This window comes from Meriones unguiculatus, chromosome 17 (assembly GCF_030254825.1).
Source record: "Meriones unguiculatus strain TT.TT164.6M chromosome 17, Bangor_MerUng_6.1, whole genome shotgun sequence".
In the NCBI taxonomy this organism is placed as follows: Eukaryota; Metazoa; Chordata; class Mammalia; order Rodentia; family Muridae; genus Meriones; species Meriones unguiculatus.
The window spans coordinates 18,125,402-18,142,920 of NC_083364.1; the positions used below are offsets into that span (position 1 = coordinate 18,125,402).

The 17,519-nt window shown below is 60.0% G+C and overlaps 1 protein-coding gene across 6 annotated transcripts; it reads left to right on the plus strand.

The window, feature by feature from the left end:
- The first annotated feature begins 1,468 nt into the window (after positions 1–1,468).
- Tle2 (TLE family member 2, transcriptional corepressor) lies at positions 1,469–17,317 on the plus strand. Of its 6 annotated transcripts, none has more exons than XM_060371192.1 (21): positions 1,469–1,667; positions 2,857–2,969; positions 3,078–3,175; positions 3,520–3,583; positions 3,812–3,856; positions 5,086–5,148; positions 7,561–7,635; positions 7,767–7,950; positions 8,172–8,191; positions 9,093–9,200; positions 10,211–10,255; positions 10,536–10,685; positions 12,465–12,603; positions 13,089–13,246; positions 13,686–13,756; positions 13,923–14,172; positions 14,262–14,509; positions 14,587–14,734; positions 15,417–15,567; positions 16,214–16,290; positions 17,093–17,317. In XM_060371192.1, exons 2-21 carry the CDS (start codon positions 2,946–2,948, stop codon positions 17,198–17,200), a joined length of 2,226 nt encoding a protein of 741 aa, XP_060227175.1. In that variant the 5' UTR covers positions 1,469–1,667; positions 2,857–2,945; the 3' UTR covers positions 17,201–17,317. The 6 variants fall into 6 exon arrangements, with proteins under 6 accessions (XP_060227175.1, XP_021492510.1, XP_060227174.1 ...); XM_021636835.2 differs by lacking the exon at positions 1,469–1,667 and adding an exon at positions 1,968–2,173; XM_060371191.1 differs by lacking the exon at positions 1,469–1,667 and adding an exon at positions 2,441–2,591.
- Positions 17,318–17,519: the final 202 nt, after the last annotated feature.

A 17,519-nucleotide genomic window follows, 5' to 3' on the forward strand; every position in this document is an offset into this window, starting at 1 on the left:
TCCTCCGGATAACAGGGAGCCATGGGAGGCTGTTCAGGGTTGGAGCACCGAGTGTCCCTAGCAGGAAGGATACGTGGGGCGTGAGGGCGGGCTGGTCTCAGAACTGTCCAGTGACATGGTGACGCACACCTGCGGTCCTGGCTCCCCAGACTGAGAGCTTGATTTGGGGAGACGGGGAGGGCTGGCCAGGGCGATGGCGCAGGGGGAGGAGATTCTGGGGTTCCAGGGCCTCCGGGGATCAGAAGTTCTCAGACCCCAAGAGCTGGGAATCAGCAATCGTTGGCGCCTGGGGGTGGCGTGTGGGACATACTGTTTTCTCAGACTCCCTGGGAGCCAGGAGTGTGCCCGTGTGATCCTTGGTCTCGCCCCATTGCCCGCTTCAGTTCTGAGCCAGGCCCTGCGGGGGTGGGGTGGGGTGTCTGTGGCCTGGGCAGCCACAGGGACAGAACGACCTGCAAGGAAAAACGATCAGTAGAGAGTAGACCAGTCTCACAGAAACCAGGACGGAGGAGTAAAGATGTGTTCCGGGTAGCAGGTGCTGGGAGATGCTCCAAGGGGTACCAGGAGAGGCCTTTGCAGGGGAGAAGCTGAGTGGTCGGAGCCGGGAGAGAATGTTCCACGGAGAAGGAACCGATCACTGTACGGCATCTGCAAAGGCCTTGAGGCTGGACTTTGCTAGTCTCACTCCAGAGACTGACTCCACTCCTGACCACGCCCCCAGCCCCTCACTGGGTCACTCTAGGCGGGGCTCCACCATGACCGCGCCCCCAGCCCCTCACTGGGGGATTCCAGGCGGGGCTCCACTCTGACCACGCACCCATCACTCACTGGGGATTCTAGGCGGGGCTCCACCCTGACCACGCCCCCATCCCCACACTCGGGGATTGTACGTGGTAGTGGCTCTCCACGGAGTTAGTGAACGCTCAAGAGGGCTAATCTTTGGGTCCTTCTTACTGTCACTTTCTGGGCCCACGGACTTTGTAAGGTTCCATCTACGACGTCAGCCTCACGGAGCCCTCCCTCACACATATGGCACCAGCGGCTCGTGTTTGTTACCCTCTGTCATCGCCTGTCTACATTCTTGCTGTGTACACGCGGCTCCTGACCAGACAGCTGTGATCTTGGCTGGTTTGTGGCTCATCTCCCGGTCTGATCAGAGAGAGCTCCGATCTGTCCTTTCATGCTGGAAGTCCTGGGTTTCGGCTAATATCCTTCTGCTACAGAGCACTGTCCACGAGTCCCGCAGAGGCCCTTGTCCCCCGTAGATAACAGAGGTCCGAATGTTAGTCTGGGTGTGAGGTCTTTTCCCCATGATCGTGACCCACTGTTTCCCAGCGCATAGCCGTCCACAGGCATAATACACTTTACCGATGACAGAACGATGAGGTGTCTTCCTTTCTTTCTTTATTTTGTTTTTCCTCCTCCCCTCCCCCCATTTATTTACTTATTTAATTGTTTTACAGCCTGATTCCAGGGTTTTGGTTCTGAGACAGGGTTTCTTTGTGTATCCTTGACTATCCTGGAACGCGCTCTCCGAGACCCGCCTGCTTCTGCCTCCTGAGTCCTGGGATTAAAGCCGTGCACCACCGACACCTGCTTCTGGGGTTTCTTCCGTGTAAAACTATTGAGTAAAGAGCTGTCTCGTCCTGCCAGATTTGGAAACAAAGGTTGGTTCCTGGGAAGGGATCTCTGGTGACAAGTGGCTTCTCAGCTCTGAGAGACACAGTTAAGCTTCACGTCAGACCTGAATGAGCCCAAATGCACAGGCCTGTCGTCCCAGCTGAGACAGGCTCCCAAGCTCAGGTTTTGGAGGGGCAACTTATCAAGGCCTTGTCTTTAAAAGTAAAAGGGGCGGAGCCCCCGCCTAGACTCGCCAGTGAGGGGCTGGGGGCGTGGTGAGGGTGGAGCCCCGCCCAGAATGCCCCAGTGAGGGCTGGGAGCGTGGTCAGGGTGGAGCCCCGCCTAAGATGCTCTGGTTTTCTGTACTAAGTTTGAGGTGTCTGGCCTCAGTCTCACGGAGGAGGCCACCCAATTGTCTGGAGGTGGTACCAGCATGCAGGTCAGCCCTGGGCTCTGAGCCTGGCCAGGCTGCCCTGGGCTCCGTCCTGGTCCTCCCCAAAGTTGGGGCAGCATTGGCTGGCAAGCATAGCCTGGGTCTGCCCTTCTGGGACAGGTGTGTGTCTCTGCCTCGTGCCTGAGGGTGTTTATGCTTCGTGGGCGCAGTGTCTCTCGGGTTCAGAGAAGCCACTGGCAGCCCCAGGGCCCCCAAAGCGCGCACTGAGATTTTTTTCCCCCTAACTTCTCTCTCTCTTTCTCTCTCTCTTTCGAGTGGGGGTGGGGCGGGAACACTAGGCTCCAACCCACGCCTCAGTTTCCCCAGCGGGTCTTGGGAGCCGAGGAAGCAAAGCAGGCGGGGGCGGTGGTGCCACCTTAAGGCGGGTCCCGCCCGCGGCTCCCAGCCGAGCCCCGCGGAGGGAGGCGGCTCCGCAGCCACCGCGGCCACCAGCGCCGACCCCGGGCGGCGGCCAAGGACCTGCGGTGCAGACTGCAGCTGCCCCCGGGCTGGACGATCCGGGGCGCGCTGGCGGGAGGTGGGGGCGCAGCGCGGGGTCCGCGTCCCTTGCCCCGGTAGGCTCTCCCTGGCTGCTCTTTCTTTGCGTAAAAAAAATCCCTCCCCCAGCTCCGGCTTCTCTCCCGGCTTTTCCAGCCTCAGTCTCTCTGCACCCCAGCTCTAGCTTTGCACCCCATATTCTACCACCAGCTCCGCCCCCGCACCCCACATTCTATCCCCAGCCCTGCCGCGCATCTCACATTCTCTTCCCAACCCCAGCACTGCACCCTAAATTTCTCTCCCAGCTCTACCTCTGCACCCCAGTTTTTCTTTTGCCACATCTCAAGCCTCCACGAAGCTGGGGGGACCCTTCTCCCACCCGTCCATCAACAGGATGTACCCCCAGGGAAGGCACCCGGTGAGTACGCAGACCCCCCCGGCTGCAGGAGGTGGGGACGAGGGAGGGGACCCCTGCCTGCTGGTGCCCTAGAACTCACCCCATGCCCTTCCCCTCTGCCCCTCTCAGAGCCCTCTGCAGTCTGGCCAGCCTTTCAAGTTCTCAGTCCTGGAAATCTGTGACCGGATCAAAGAGGAATTCCAGTTTCTCCAAGCTCAATACCACAGGTGAGGGGGCCCCAGCTCTGGGCACTGGGAGGCCCCAGGGGTGTGTGTGCTCGCGCGGGGCATCCTGGAGAGGGTGTGGTCTCCAGGGCAAGGGGCGGAGTTCACTGGGCCTACCGGAGGGCTTCCTGGTAGAGGTGGTTCTCCCAGGGTGAGGTGAGTAGGTTCTAGGAAAGCCTTCCCTGAGGAAGGGTTTGATCCCAGGAGAGCAGGCCTGACTTCACCAGGGCTGGGAACGGTGTCCAAAAAAGTGGGGAGCAGGCAGCCCCCACCTGTCACTGTGGAAACGGACCCATGTGGGCTGTGGCAAGGGAGCTCCCCCTTTTCTGTCCGATCTTCCCACCCAGCCTCAAGCTGGAGTGTGAGAAGCTGGCCAGCGAGAAGACAGAAATGCAAAGGCATTACGTGATGGTAAGGTCCACGCTGTCCCTTCTGTGTGTACCCCTCCCTCTGCCCACCCCCACCCCGTCCTAGGGACTGCCTGTTTGTCCCATCTCTCTGAGCCCAACCACGATCCCCCAACTGGGTCCACGTGGGACGTCTGTGTCCTGCCCCCCCCGCCCCCCGCCCCGGCTGGGCCCCTCAGGGCCCCCAGGGTGGGCCGGCTGTCCACACTGGCCAAGACTGTCTCCTTTGCAGTATTACGAGATGTCCTACGGGCTCAACATTGAGATGCATAAGCAGGTGACTGCGGGGGCGGGGCGTCTGGGGAGGGCTCAGCACACTCGTGGGGGCCTGGCCTCGGGCATCTGGAGGCCCCCCCGGGAGATTTTAGCCTGTGACAGGAAGTAGTCTCAGCACTTAGGGAAGGCGGCCTGAGTGGGAAGAGTGGGGGAGTGGAGGGTCCCCATGAAGGAGGGCCTGGGCCCTAGGCCAAGATGGTCTTGGAGGCAACTTCCGTCCCAGTAGGGGCTCCATTGCAGTGCAGACGCTCCTCAGCTGTGTGATAGACCTCGGGAGCCTGTGATGGACCCTGGGAGCCTGTGATGGATTCCAGAAGGTCATGAGGACCCAAGGTTCTGAGATAGCCCTGAAGGTTCTGACTTAAGGTTCTGAGATAGCCCTGAAGGTTCTGACTTAAGGTTCTGAGATAGCCCTGAAGGTTCCGAAGGCTCAAGGTTCTGAGATAGCCCTGAAGGTTGGTTCTGAGATAGCCCTGAAGGTTGGTTCTGAGATAGCCCTGAAGGTTCTGAGGGCTGGTTCTGAGATAGCCCTGAAGGTTGGTCCTGAGATAGCATTCCAAGTTACACGGTTGGTCTCAGGCTCAGACCTGTGGTGCTGGGGTTCTGAAATGTACTCTGGGTTGTAGAGATTGACCCCAGAGGCCTGTAGCTAACCCTGGGTCCCCAAAGTGGCCAGCAGCTCTAGGGGTTCGTGAGGGCCCAGAGACCTGCAGATGAATGGATTTATAGACTCAGGGCCCAGTGCTGGGCTCCCTGCTGTTAGAAGAATGGATGGGGATTGTGGGTACCGGCGTGCCTGGCCTGCCATATGCTTCCCCGGGTTTCTGTGGGCCTCAGTGCTGATGTGAGCAGTGGGAGGGCCGTGCCCCCTTCCCCCCCCCCAGTCCATACAGTAACTGCCCTTCCCTGGTGGAGGACACGGGTCCAGTTGGGAACCAGAGGCGACCACAGAGCACCCCCAAAGGGCGTGCCAGCTGGGCACACGCCCTTTCACACAGCTTCTCTAGGACGTCGGAAGATGGCCACGGTGCAGCCTTGAGAAGCTATCGGTCTAAGTTGGCATCTCTGAGGGCTTCCTGGGGCAATGGGGAGGGGGTGTCTCTGGCTGGCAGCATAGGGAGGCCACGATTCCGCTGGCAGTCAGCTCACAAATGCCCGGGACACCTGGGGGCTGGGTGATGTTGGTGGCTGTCTCCTCCGGACCCATCCAACTTGTTGCTTCCCTGCCAGGCTGAGATCGTGAAACGCCTCAGCGCGATCTGCGCCCAGATGGTCCCGTTCCTCACGCAGGAGGTGAGTGTGCCTGCGCGGAGCCTGTGGGGAAGGGAAGGGACAGGGCGGGTGTCCTGGGCCCAGAACCGCTGTGCAATGGCGGCCGCACTGAAGGGACCAAGTGGATTGAGGGTGAGGACCAGGGACTTTTCTGCTCCTCACATATCTGTGTGCGCGTGCATGAGGATGCCAGAGGTCAGTCTCGGCGTCCTTCCCCTGTGCCATCCATCTTCATTTGCTTTTAGCACAGTTTTATGTGTTTACTTAATTTTATTTGTACGGGTGTTTTGCCTGCAGAGGCGGTGCGCTGCATGTGTGCAGTACCCGCAGAGGCCAGAAGAGGGCGTCAGGTCCTCTGGAGTCGGAGCCACAAGTGATTTGTGAGCCACTGTGTGGGTGCCAGGAATGGAACTCTGGTCCTCTGAGAGAGCAGCCAGTGCTCTTAACCACTGAGCCAACCCATTATTTACTTTTTTTGGGGGGGGGGTGAGTGGGCCATAGCACTCCTGGAGGCCAGAGGCCAGCTTGCCAGAGCGGGTCCTCTCCTCCCGCTCTGTGGTTCTCAGGGATGGAACTGAGGTTGTCAGCAGGCTTGGCCGCAGTCATTTTCACCTCCAGAGCCATCTCACCACACCACAGCCCTTTAATAGACCAGACTCTTGACTGGCCTGAAAGTTCGCCAAGCGGGGGATGCCGTCTGGCCAGCTGTCTCCTCGCCCGTGCTGGATGCAGGCGCGAACCACCGTGCCTGGCTTTCCTCAGGGCTTCTGGGAGCTGGAATCTGGTCCTCAGGCTCACCCGCTCCCTCTCCTCACTCGGCCGGCCGTTCTCTAACCCTGGCTCTCTGCTCCGGATGGCTAACTAGGGGGACACCTGCCCCTCACTGCTCACACCTGCAGCCAGGGCTGCAGCTGTGCGTCCTGGCTGCGTGACCTTACGCAGGGCGCATGGCTCTCTCCTGGTTACCGTGTCCCGAGGGTTAGGTGAACAAGCGCAGGCCTAATTCTTACAGAAGGTGCTTGGGGGATGGGCCACACCAGGTTCTCCTCAGGTTCACACCTGAGGACCCTGACGTCATCAGACCCAGGGCCGGGGGAGGGGAACGTGAGCAGGGCCTGGGACAGCGCTCCAAGGCACGCGGTTGGAAGGTTCTGGAGACTGATGGTGGGGAAGGCCGTGCAGCCCTGTGAATGAGTGTCATGCCTCAGAGCCGTGGGCTTGAAGTGGCTCAGAAGAGTAAATTCTGTCAGGTGTTCTTAGTACAGTGATTTTGAAAACGCAGAGTCACTGTGGACAGAGGGGAGCTGGTGTGAACTGCTCGCTGAAACATCAGAAAGCTTCATTTAGGAGCTTCGATGCTTCATTGGGAGCAATGCCTCACTCCCGCTGGCCACAGGTCGGTGGTGTTGGCTGTTGCCTCTTCTGTGTGGAGCTGTTCCTCCAGGCACACGGGCAGGTCCCACTTCAGGGTGGTCACCCTGGGTCCCCCACAGAGTTCTGTGGAACTCAACCTCAGAGTTCTGTGGAACCCGCTGCCCCTGAGCGTAGGGGACAGATCACCTCACAGTGAGGCCAGGGGTACACCTCGCCACCCCACGTCCCACGTAGGGCCACCGGCCATGTGTGCTCCAGTCTATTGAAATCGTCTGTGCTTGATGCTGTTGTGCTGGGTGGGCCCTCTCCCACACTGAGCGCCCAGCCCCGGGCTGCTCCTGGGGTGGGTGCTTGGCATATGTGAGTCCTTGGAAAGTGGGTGCTTGTTTACGACACAGCTCTTTACAGGGCGGGAGCGGGGCATCACGCTGAGCTCCTGCCCAGAGCCCTCAGGATGTCCCACAGAGCGCTGCCTTCGGCTTCCACCCCAGAGCCTGGGGAAGAGGCCGGGACTCTGAGCTGTCAGTTCCCATCATCCCAGCTGTCATCCCAGCACTTGGGAGGCCGAGGCAGGAGGATTGCTGGGAGCTTGAGATCAGACTGGGCTGGGAGTGAGACCCTGCCTCAAAAAACCAGAGAGGGGCTGGGAAGGTGGCCCAGTGGGTAAAGCTCTTGCTGAGTTCAGATCCCCAGCACCTGGAAGAAGACAAGCATGGTGGCCCTCACCATGGGAGAGAGGACAGCAGACCCTGAGGCCGCTGGCCAGACCCCAGCTGGGCTGTGAGACCCCATGTCAAAACAAGGTGGAAGGCAGCCAGCACCTGCCTCTGCCCTCCACAGACAGAGACAGAGTCAGATAGACAGGGACAGAGAGAAAGACAGAGACACGAGAGATAAAGACACACAGACAAGCAGAGACACAGAAAGAGACAGATAGATGGAGACACACAGAGACAGACAGACTGAGATGCACAGAGAGAGGTAGGCAAACAGACAGACGGACGGAGGCAGGCTGGGCCGCCCTGCTGTCCACTCAGCACCCTCCCCCCGCCCCAGCAGCACCAGCAGCAGGTCCTCCAGGCCGTGGACCGAGCCAAGCAGGTGACCGTGGGAGAACTGAACAGCCTCCTGGGGGTGAGTTCTGCCCCTCCTCGGGGACGCCCTGCGCCCAGCCTGGGCACCCTATGGGTGCTAACCTGCATTCATGCCCGTTTGCCCTCCTTGCGCCCCTGCCCTGCCCCCGCCGCCGTCCTCTCCCCCTTCAGCAGCAGAACCAGCTCCAGCCGCTCTCCCACGCTCCCCCTGCGCCGCTCACCCCTCGCCCGGCCGGCCTGGTGGGTGCCGGGGCCACGGGGCTGCTGGCCCTGTCCGGGGCGCTGGCTGCACAAGCTCAGCTGGCGGCTGCCGCCAAGGAAGACCGCGTGGGTGCGGACCCCGAAGGGTCCAGAGGTGAGTGGGTGGCCAGGGCGACCCTGGTGGGGAGGGGAATGGCTAGTGGAGGCTGCAGCTCTGGGGGTCTCCTTGGGAACACCTCTGGCTGTCTCTGGGCGTCTCCCCGGGATGTGGGAGGCCGGCGGCGGGTTCTGACCGGGAAGGGGCTGTTCTGTGCTCTGAAGCCCTGTACCAACCCTTAATTGTCTGTTTTCTCTTGGCTTCCTGCCGTTCGCCAGTGGACAGAGCTGTGAGCAGGGTGAGTGACATCTGTGACAATTTGCCTATGTTCATGTGGGCGGGGGGGGGGGGGTTGCTCGGCGAGTCCCCAGGCCTTCACCACCTGGGGGCTGGATGATCCCAGCGCCATCACACCTGGTGCACGGGGTGCTGGTCCTGGAACTCAGGGCCTGGTGGACGAGGTGCAAGCGCTGTTATTCCAAAACAGGGTCTCACTATGCAGCCCTAGCCGGCCTCCAGCTCAGAGACCCTCCTGCCTCTGCTCTTTGAGTTCTGGGATTAGAATGGTACACCACCAAGCCAGCTATGGATATTAATTTGGGCCATGGTCTTGCTTGTAGTCCACGCTTCGTTGGACTCATGGCAATCCTTCTGCCTCCGTCTCTTAAGTTTTGCTATACTGCAGTGCCTCAGCAAGACCCTCCTGGGTTCTCATGCAGGCTCTTCTCAGCCTTGGTCTGGCTCTGCTGAGAGTTCCCATCCCTCTCAAGGGGTGGCTATCGGTGTTTGGTGGGTTAAGAGTCCCACTGTAATGCATTTTCATGGGACTCAGTTTCCCCACCTGTCCAATAGGATTATCTATTACTGCATTAGCTTACAGAGGCAGAGAATTAAGTACTGAGGCTGAGAGAGAACTTCTGCCTATAATCACCGAGTGAGGGGCTGGGGGCGTGGTCAGGGTGGAGCCTCGCCTAGAATCCCCCAGTGAGGGGCTGAGGGTGTGGTCAGGGTGGAGCCCCGCCTAGAATCCCCCAGTGAGGGGCTGAGGGCGTGGTCAGGGTGGAGCCCCGCCTAGAATCCTCCAGTGAGGGGCTGGGGGCGTGGTCACCACCTAGAATTCCCCGGTGAGGGTCACTCAGTGTTGGCTGAGAATAGTCTGAGAACCCACCTACACCGTTCCCCCTCCTGTCCCCCTGTAGAGTGCTTCACCCTCCCCGCCTGAGAGTCTGGTGGAAGAGGAGCACCCTAGCAGTCGTGGTGGCAATGGCAAGCCGCAGAGAGAAGACAAGGATCTGTCAGGGCCTTATGTGAGCGCGGGACAGAGAAGCAGAGGACTGGGGTGGACTGAGATGGGCCCAGACTGGCTCCTGGTCAGATCCATGGGAACTGGTGACGCTCACTCTATAGCCCTCTGTAGCCTCGCATAGTTTGTCGAGCGCCTGGCAATCAAAAAACGCGTTGTCCTACTAGGCTTCACTGCTAAGTGTCTGTAGCCTATGGGCCATGCAGCTGTCCTGATATATTTCCACTGTGGGCTGAGGTGCTGGCAAGTGCTCAGAGGGAGAGCACCCGCCTACAATTCCCCAGTGAGGGGCTGGGGGCGTGGTCAGGGTGGAGCCCCGCCTACAATTCCCCAGTGAGGGGCTGGGGGCGTGGTCAGGGTGGAGCCCCGCCTACAATTCCCCAGTGAGGGGCTGGGGGCGTGGTCAGGGTGGAGCCCCGCCTACAATTCCCCAGTGAGGGGCTGGGGGCGTGGTCAGGGGTGGAGCCCCGCCTACAATTCCCCAGTGAGGGGCTGGGGGCGTGGTCAGGGTGGAGTCCCACTTTGAATCCCTCAGTGAGGGGCTGGGGACACGACTTAGGGACAGAGAGCTTCCAGGAGGCCCTGGGCGCCATCCTCAGCAGCTCAAAGGAAGGTGTGCTTGGGAGGAAAGTGGGAGACAGCAATTCTGCAGAATTCAGAATTCGGGCCCCTCCCGGCGTATCCAGGTGTGGTCTGTCCTACTGTCTGGGTCCAGAATCAGATCCAGCATCTGGGAGTGAAGCTGGAACTCAGTGTTCCTCCAGAGGGCAGTGGGAGCCCGAGAGGGTTGTAGAGCAGAGGTCGCAAGGTCGAAGGGAGCCTCCCGGGCAAGCGAGGGCCAGCTCCTTGAAGGCAGCGAGGCCGGGGGACGGGGGCGGCTTGGGAGTGGGTCGGAGATGGATCCACACGCCTGCATGAGAAGTTAGTTGTGCTGAATTGAGGCGGGGAGAGGGCTGCGCATGGGTGTGGAGGCAGGGGCATGACCCAGGCTGAGTGCTCTCTGTCCTCCCCTAGGAAAGTGATGAAGACAAGAGTGATTACAACCTGGTCGTGGATGAGGTGAGACAGTGGGTCCTGGCTGGGCAAGGGAGGGACGGAATTCCTGGCTGTGTCTGGCACGCTTAGACTGGGGAGTGTGGAGCAGGCTGTTTGGAGGACTCTGGAGGAATGCCGGTTACAGCACAGGTGGGGAAACTGAGGCCCGCGGGACCGTGGAAGTCGTGAGGCCGAGCCCCACCGTGGAGGCTCCCAGTTTCCCGCGGAGTGGAGGGCCACGTGGCGGCTGTGGGAGCCTGTCCCTCTTCACGCTCCCCACTCAACCACACCTTCTCAAATTCAGGACCAACCCTCAGAGCCCCCCAGCCCTGAGACCACCCCCTGTGGAAAGGGGTCCCTCTGCATGTCTGCTCGCAGGGACCTTGCTGACAGTCCGGCCTCCCTGGCCTCCAGTTTGGGCTCACCGCTCCCGAGAAGCAAAGACCTAGCCCTGGTAAGGAAGAGGGTGGGGGTGTGAAACTCACTTTATTCACCTCAGGGTGGCCTGGAAACAGACACAGGAAAATGGGCAAGGCAACCAGGCTAGGGCAGTGTGGGCTCTCACAGTGTGTCAGCTTGTTTTCGTTTTGTTTTATTTGGAGACAGTAGTTCTCAGCCTCCGACTCTTCGTGTGGTCTCGGATGGCATTGAATCCTAACCCTCCTGCTTCTACCTCCCCAGTTCTGAGTGACTAATGACTTTTTCTCTTGACTCTTTGGGCCCATTTTTTCCCCAGAAGACTCTGCTGAGCCTCAGGAACCATTTTAAAAGCAACTTAGTGACCAAGCTGGGCAAGGAAATAGGACCCGAGTGGGGTCACTCACTTTCCACAATGGCCGGACCCCGAGCGCCGGCCCCTGGCTGGTGTGAGGTTCTGTCCCCAGTGTTAGGTACTCCTGGCACCCTGCAGAGATGGTCCAGAAGTCCACTCCCTCCCGGGGTCTTGCCCAGACCCTCTGCCCTCCGCTTTACCCGGGGAGAGAGATGATCTGTTTCTAGGCCTCCGCCACTGCAGGTTGCCATGGCAACCACCAGCCATCGTGTGCTCCCATTTTATCTAATCCCCTCCCTACCCAGAGAGACCTTGGGGGTGCAGGGCCATGCTAGCCCTCTGGAGAAGCCCCCAAGGGCGTCCCTCAGACCACCAGGGTCACCTCAGAGTGTGGACCTGTGTGGGAGTCAGCCAGGCCAGATGGTGAGGGGAGTCCCCCGGGGTGCAGCAGGCCAGCCAGCACCAAGGAGCTGGAGGCTGCCTGATCCGGAATCCAAAGTCAGCTTAGGGCTAGCCTTGGCTGCCCGAGTCCTTGCCTCACAAAATGTGTCTCCGAAAGCCAGAGGCCTGGCTAGCGCCCGATTTATCAAGTCTCCCCCTGGGGAGGGACAGAGGTGGGTGACATACCCTGCCTGGGGCTGAGGACCCCGCTTGAGCCAAAGGCCCCATTGCTCTGGCAGCCTGTGATTTTCTTCAATTGTTTTTGAGACAGGGTCTCACTCTGTAGACCAGGCCGGCCTGGAGCTCACAGAGATCCACCTCCCTCTGCTCTGAGGTGCTGGGATTGAAGGCTGTCTCTAAATTAAAACCTTTTTTTAAAGCCAGGTGGTAGTGGCCCGTCTTTAGTCCCAGTCGGGAGGCAGAGGCAGATCCCTGAGTTCGAGGCCAGCCTGGTCTACAGAATGAGTTCCAGAGCAGCCAGGGCTACACAGAGAGACCCTGCCTGAAAAAAAAAAAACAAAACAAAAACCCAAAAAAACAAATAAACATTTTAAAAACTGTGTATGTCTCTGTGTGTGTTTGTGTGAACACAAGTGTTGTATGTGCGTGTGGAGGTCAGAGGTCAACTCTAGGGAATCTGTTCTCCTTTTACCATGTGGGATTTTGGGATTGAACACAAATTGTGTCTGTGTTTGTGTCTCTGTGTGTATGTATATGTGTCTGTGTGTGTGTTTGTCTATTTGTGAGTGCCTCTGTGTATCTGTGTCTATGTGTTGTGCCTGTGTATGTCTGTGTCTGAGTGTGTGTGTGTCTCTTTGTGTGGGGGGTTTGGGATTGAACACAGATTGTGTGTGTGTCTGTGGGTGTGGGTCTGTGGTTCTGTGTCTCTCTGTCTGTGTCTGTGGGTCTGTGTCTCTCTGTCTGGGTGCATGTGTGTGTGCGCATGCGCGCGCACCCTCGCTCTCCTCCGCTGGCCTCAGAGTGGGTTCTGCAGTGACAGGAGCCTTTCTGTCCCCACAGACGGATCTTCCCACGGGCACTTCTGCCTCCAGGTCCTGTGGCCCCTCCCCACCCCAGGACTCATCCACCCCGGGGCCCAGCTCGGCCAGTCACCTCTGCCAGGTAGCGGCTCAGGCAGCTCCGTCTTCAGACAGCATCGGTGAGTCCCTGCCTGCCCAGTACCAGGTAAAAAGGGGGAGAGAGGCTGGGGTGGTATACGCATTTAATTGGGGGGGAGGGTTTGAGGCAAGCCTGGGCTACATAACGAGACCCTGCCTTAAAAAAATAGAGTAAATCAAACAAAGGGTGAGAGAGGCTCGTGGCTTGGGCCTCAGGCCCCTAATTTCCTACCTACAACTTCTTTTAACCCCCAGCCAGATGTTGCTGTGGGCCTGGGTTTCCTTGTTGCCACTGCTTAGGAAAGGAAACTGAGGCCCAGAGTCAAAGCGACTTGCCCGATTGATTGTGAGACAAGTGTGTGCCTTCACCAGCTCTGTGACCTCAAGCTAGTGGCCCAAGCTCTCTGCTCTTTGGTTTCGTCCTCTCTGTGGGTCTGGGGTTTTGAAGACCGTGTAGGAGTTCACCAGCTGGAGGGCAGGGAAAGCGGGATTTGAGTGTCTGAACGTGTGTCCCGGCCCTTCTCAGCCCTGAGGAGCCCCCTGACCCTGTCCAGCCCCTTCACCTCATCCTTCAGCCTGGCCCACAGCACCCTCAACGGGGACCTGTCCGTGCCCAGCTCCTACGTCAGCCTCCACCTGTCCCCCCAGGTCAGCAGCTCTGTCGCATATGGACGCTCACCCCTGGTGAGTCCTCGGGGTCCGGACCACCAGGATGGCCAGCAGAGCTGGGGGGCGGGGGGCAGCGTGCTGCCCTGGAGTGCACAAAGCCTGGGGCACCATCCCAGCACCCTCTGAACTGGGCCTGTGGTGCCGCTTTGTCACCCCCGGCACGGAGGTGGAGGCAGGCAGATCAGGAGTTCGAGGCCAGCCCCCACATAAACCCCCACTTCAGAAAAGAATGGGGAAAGAGGAGGCCCTGTCCAGCGTCCGTGTGGGAAGCTGAGCTCCCAGCCCCTCACTCGAGGGGCTAAGGCTGGGTTCAAGAGCCTGCCCAGGAGGCTATTTAAAAAGCCCAAATAGTCATCTCACAGGGGTTCTACTTGACTGGGGAGGGGTGTGGGCTGGAACCTGGGTGAAGGGTGGGGCACGCCCTGCCTCGGGACACATCTCTGGCCTCCGGCAGATGGCATTTGAGTCACACCCTCATCTTCGAGGCTCGTCCATCTCCTTGCCTGGCATCCCCGGGGCTAAGCCGTGAGTACCACAGGGGCCGCGCCGTCCCCAGGGCGTGTGGGAGGCATGGGTCCCTGTGAAACATGCCTGTGTTTCACCCCGAGTACCTGTCCCTGCCATCCGGGGCCCCTGTGCAGGGCTGGGCTGGGCCGGGCCGCCCACCCTCCGGTCCCCGTGGCCTCCACAGGGCTTACTCCTTCCACGTGTCCGCGGATGGCCAGATGCAGCCGGTGCCCTTCCCGTCCGACGCCCTGGTGGGCACCGACATCCCTCGCCACGCCCGGCAGCTGCACACGCTGGCCCACGGCGAGGTGGTGTGTGCCGTCACCATCAGCGGCTCCACGCAGCACGTGTACACGGGCGGCAAGGGCTGCGTGAAGGTGTGGGACGTGGGCCAGCCGGGCAGCAAGACACCCGTGGCCCAGCTGGACTGCCTGGTGAGGGCGGGGCCGAGCGGGGCGGGGGGCGGGGCTGTGGAGACCTGGCCGAGCGCCAACCCCCTGGCCTTCCTCTGGCCGTGTGGCAGAACCGGGACAACTACATCCGTTCCTGTAAGCTGCTCCCCGACGGCCAGAGCCTCATCGTAGGCGGCGAGGCCAGCACCCTGTCCATCTGGGACCTGGCAGCACCCACGCCGCGCATCAAGGCTGAGCTGACCTCCTCCGCCCCGGCCTGTTACGCGCTGGCCGTCAGCCCCGACGCCAAGGTCTGCTTCTCCTGCTGCAGCGACGGCAACATTGTGGTCTGGGACCTGCAGAACCAGGCCATGGTCAGGTGCGTGTGGCGGCCCGAGAGTTGGGGGTGGGGGTCGCAGCTGGCTGCAGACCTGGACGCCTGCCCTCCCTCCGCAGACAGTTCCAGGGCCACACGGACGGGGCCAGCTGCATTGACATATCGGACTACGGGACCCGGCTGTGGACCGGCGGCCTGGACAACACGGTGCGCTGCTGGGACCTACGTGAGGGGCGCCAGCTTCAGCAGCATGACTTCAGCTCCCAGGTGCCCCCACCATCCTGGGCCTCACCCAGCCTGCCCCTCCCCAGCCTGAACCACGACAGGACGCGGGGTCTGTGGAGACGGCCTCATGGGCAAAGCGTGCCCGGCGAGCACAAGGACTTGAGTTCAAGTCCCCAGAATCTGCATAAGAAGCCGGGCAGTTATAGGCATAAAGAACAGGCCTGTGACTCCAGGCGTGTGGAAGCAGGGGAGGGTCAGATCAGTCCACTGAATGAGCTCCACGTTCAGGGAGAGCCTCTGCCTCAAACACAAGGCGGATGAGCTGGGTGTGAGGACGCAGCGAGGGGAGGCGGGCAGGTGGATGGATCTTTGCGAGTTCAGTCTGAAAACTACATGGCGGGTTTCAGGCTGGCCAGAGCCGCATAGTGAGACCGTCAAAAATACAAAATAACAACAATGAACACCACCAAGGGAAGAGTGACTCAGTGCAGCCTCTTCCCCCTCTCTTCCCCCAACCGCCATCAGTCAAAAGCCAGGCTCAGCCCAGGCCCCTGAGCCGCCTGTGTGGCGTCCTCTGCCCAGCATCCTGCCGTTCTGCACATCCCCCCTTAGTGCCAAAGTGTGACAGCTGCCATTGGCCACCTTCTCATGCCCACGTGGGGCAACCCTGGGTCTCCAGCGTCACGAGTGGCCTGGGGTCTCAGCACTATCTTTCTTGCCCTAGATTTTCTCGCTGGGCCACTGTCCCAACCAGGACTGGCTGGCTGTGGGGATGGAGAGCAGTCACGTGGAGGTCCTGCACGTGCGCAAGCCGGAAAAGTACCAGCTCCGCCTGCACGAGAGCTGCGTGCTGTCACTCAAGTTTGCTTCCTGTGGTACAGGCCAGGGGACCCCGTGGGGGAGGACCGGAAGACTGTAAGGAAGGCTGGGGTGCCCCAAAGGCTCTAGTTAGACGATCTAGCCAGGCTTGTCCACCCAGCCGCTTACTGAGGTCAAAGCCAGTCTAATGCCCAGACACATGGATGTTACAGAAAGAAAATGGACTAAGCGAGGTGGCACACGCCTTTAAGCCCAGCACTGGGGAGGCACAGGCGGATCTCTGAGGCCAGGCTGGTCTACAGAGTGAGTTCCAGCACAGCCAGGGCTACACAGGGAAACCGTTTCAAAAACAGAACTGTTGAAGACACCCCATGTTGACCTCGCCTCCACACCCCAAAGATAAAACTGTTTCAAAACCACAATGTTTTCCTCATATGAGCAGACAACTTTGATTTTTGAGACATGGTATCTGCTGGGAAGCCCAGGTTGCCTTCAAACTCGCAGCAATCCTTCTGCCTCAGCCTCCCCCCATCCACGGCATCCATGGAGAATGTAGCCAGTTTCCCGGGCTTGACGGGCAGCAATCGGCTTTTTGACACTGCAGAGTTGCAGGCTTGGGGTGGAAAGCACTGGGGCACCCGGGAGGGGGGGTAGCTGAGCCCATCCTGGGCCCTCCCTCCCTCCTCTCTGTCCCCTCACCAGGACGCTGGTTCGTGAGCACAGGCAAGGACAACCTGCTGAACGCCTGGAGGACACCCTACGGGGCCAGCATTTTCCAGGTACCGCCTCCCCCAACTGCCGCTGTCTCTGCAGTCTCCCGTCCTAGACGGTTCCCGTTATGGAGCCCCGCACTTCGGGTTCCTTACTGAGCACAATGTCCAGGGTCCCCCCATGTGGTGTCAGTGTCAGGGCCCTGCTCCTGTTCATGGCTAACCACGCTGTGTGTGCTGGGGGCCCTTTACTCCCTTCAGCCAGGACGATAGCTGCTGCAGCGCACAGCTGCGTTTCCCTCTGGATTTTCATTTCTCTAGCGTAGACAAAGTGAAATTTGGAGAGGGGCTTGGACCTCAAGTTCCTGCCTCAGCTGCCTGGGCGTGGGATGGCAGGTGTGGGGGTGCTGTAGATGGAGCCAGGGCTGCACGCGTGCTGGGCAAGCTCTCCCCGCTCGGTCCCAGGCTTCCAGGGCAACTTCTGCCAAGCCCCTTAAACCTTTTGTGGTACCCACGGTGGTCTTTCAAATTTCACATTCACTGCACCCAGGAGCCTCCAGTCCAGGGTAGCACTGTTCTGAGTTAGACCCTTTTAGTGATGTGGAATCTCTTTATGTCAACCTCTCACGTGTGAGGGGTACCACTGTCGCCCTGGATGCGGCGACCCAGATCTTTGATCCCAGCTCTTGGAAGGGTGGGACAGGCTTGTCTGTCCTCCGGGGGGAGGGGGGAAAGGAGGGGGCAGGGCGGCGCTCTGCTGTGAAGCCACATCTCTAAGTCACCTGTCACACTAGCTAGGTCCCCAGCTGGAAGGCCCTGGTCGCTTCTGGCCACGCGAGGCTGCCCCTCACCTCTCCCCTCTCTCTCTCAGTCCAAAGAGTGTTCTTCTGTGTTGAGCTGCGACATCTCCAGGAACAACAAATACATCGTGACAGGCTCGGGGGACAAGAAGGCCACTGTGTACGAGGTGGTGTACTGAGCCCATCTGCCCGCATCTGCAGGTCACCTGTCCTGGATGGCCACTCGGGACATACTTCCCTCCGTTCACACCTTGGCTCTCTCCCTCCTGGCTGGGGAAATATAACCTATTCATCAACCCGCTTTCCTCTGTGTGTGCATCAAGCTTTCGGAGGCAAGGGACCTGCTGGGTGTCCGCCCCTAGTGCTCTCTTACCCCAATATTCAAACAGCGTCCAGACCTCCTAACGCGGCCTGGTAGGCAGGTCAGCGAGCTCCAGACTCCCACCTCCACTCACAGCTGGATCAGGGATTCAAACTCAAGTCCTTCTGCTTGCCTGG

Coding starts and splice junctions, on each gene's coding strand:
- Tle2 (XM_060371192.1), top strand. CDS start 2,946: ATGTACCCCCAGGGAAGGCACCCG. Junction 5,149..7,560: donor TCCCGTTCCTCACGCAGGAG/GTGAGTGTGCCT, acceptor CCGCCCCAGCAG/CACCAGCAGCAGGTCCTCCA. Junction 7,951..8,171: donor GGACCCCGAAGGGTCCAGAG/GTGAGTGGGTGG, acceptor GCCGTTCGCCAG/TGGACAGAGCTGTGAGCAGG.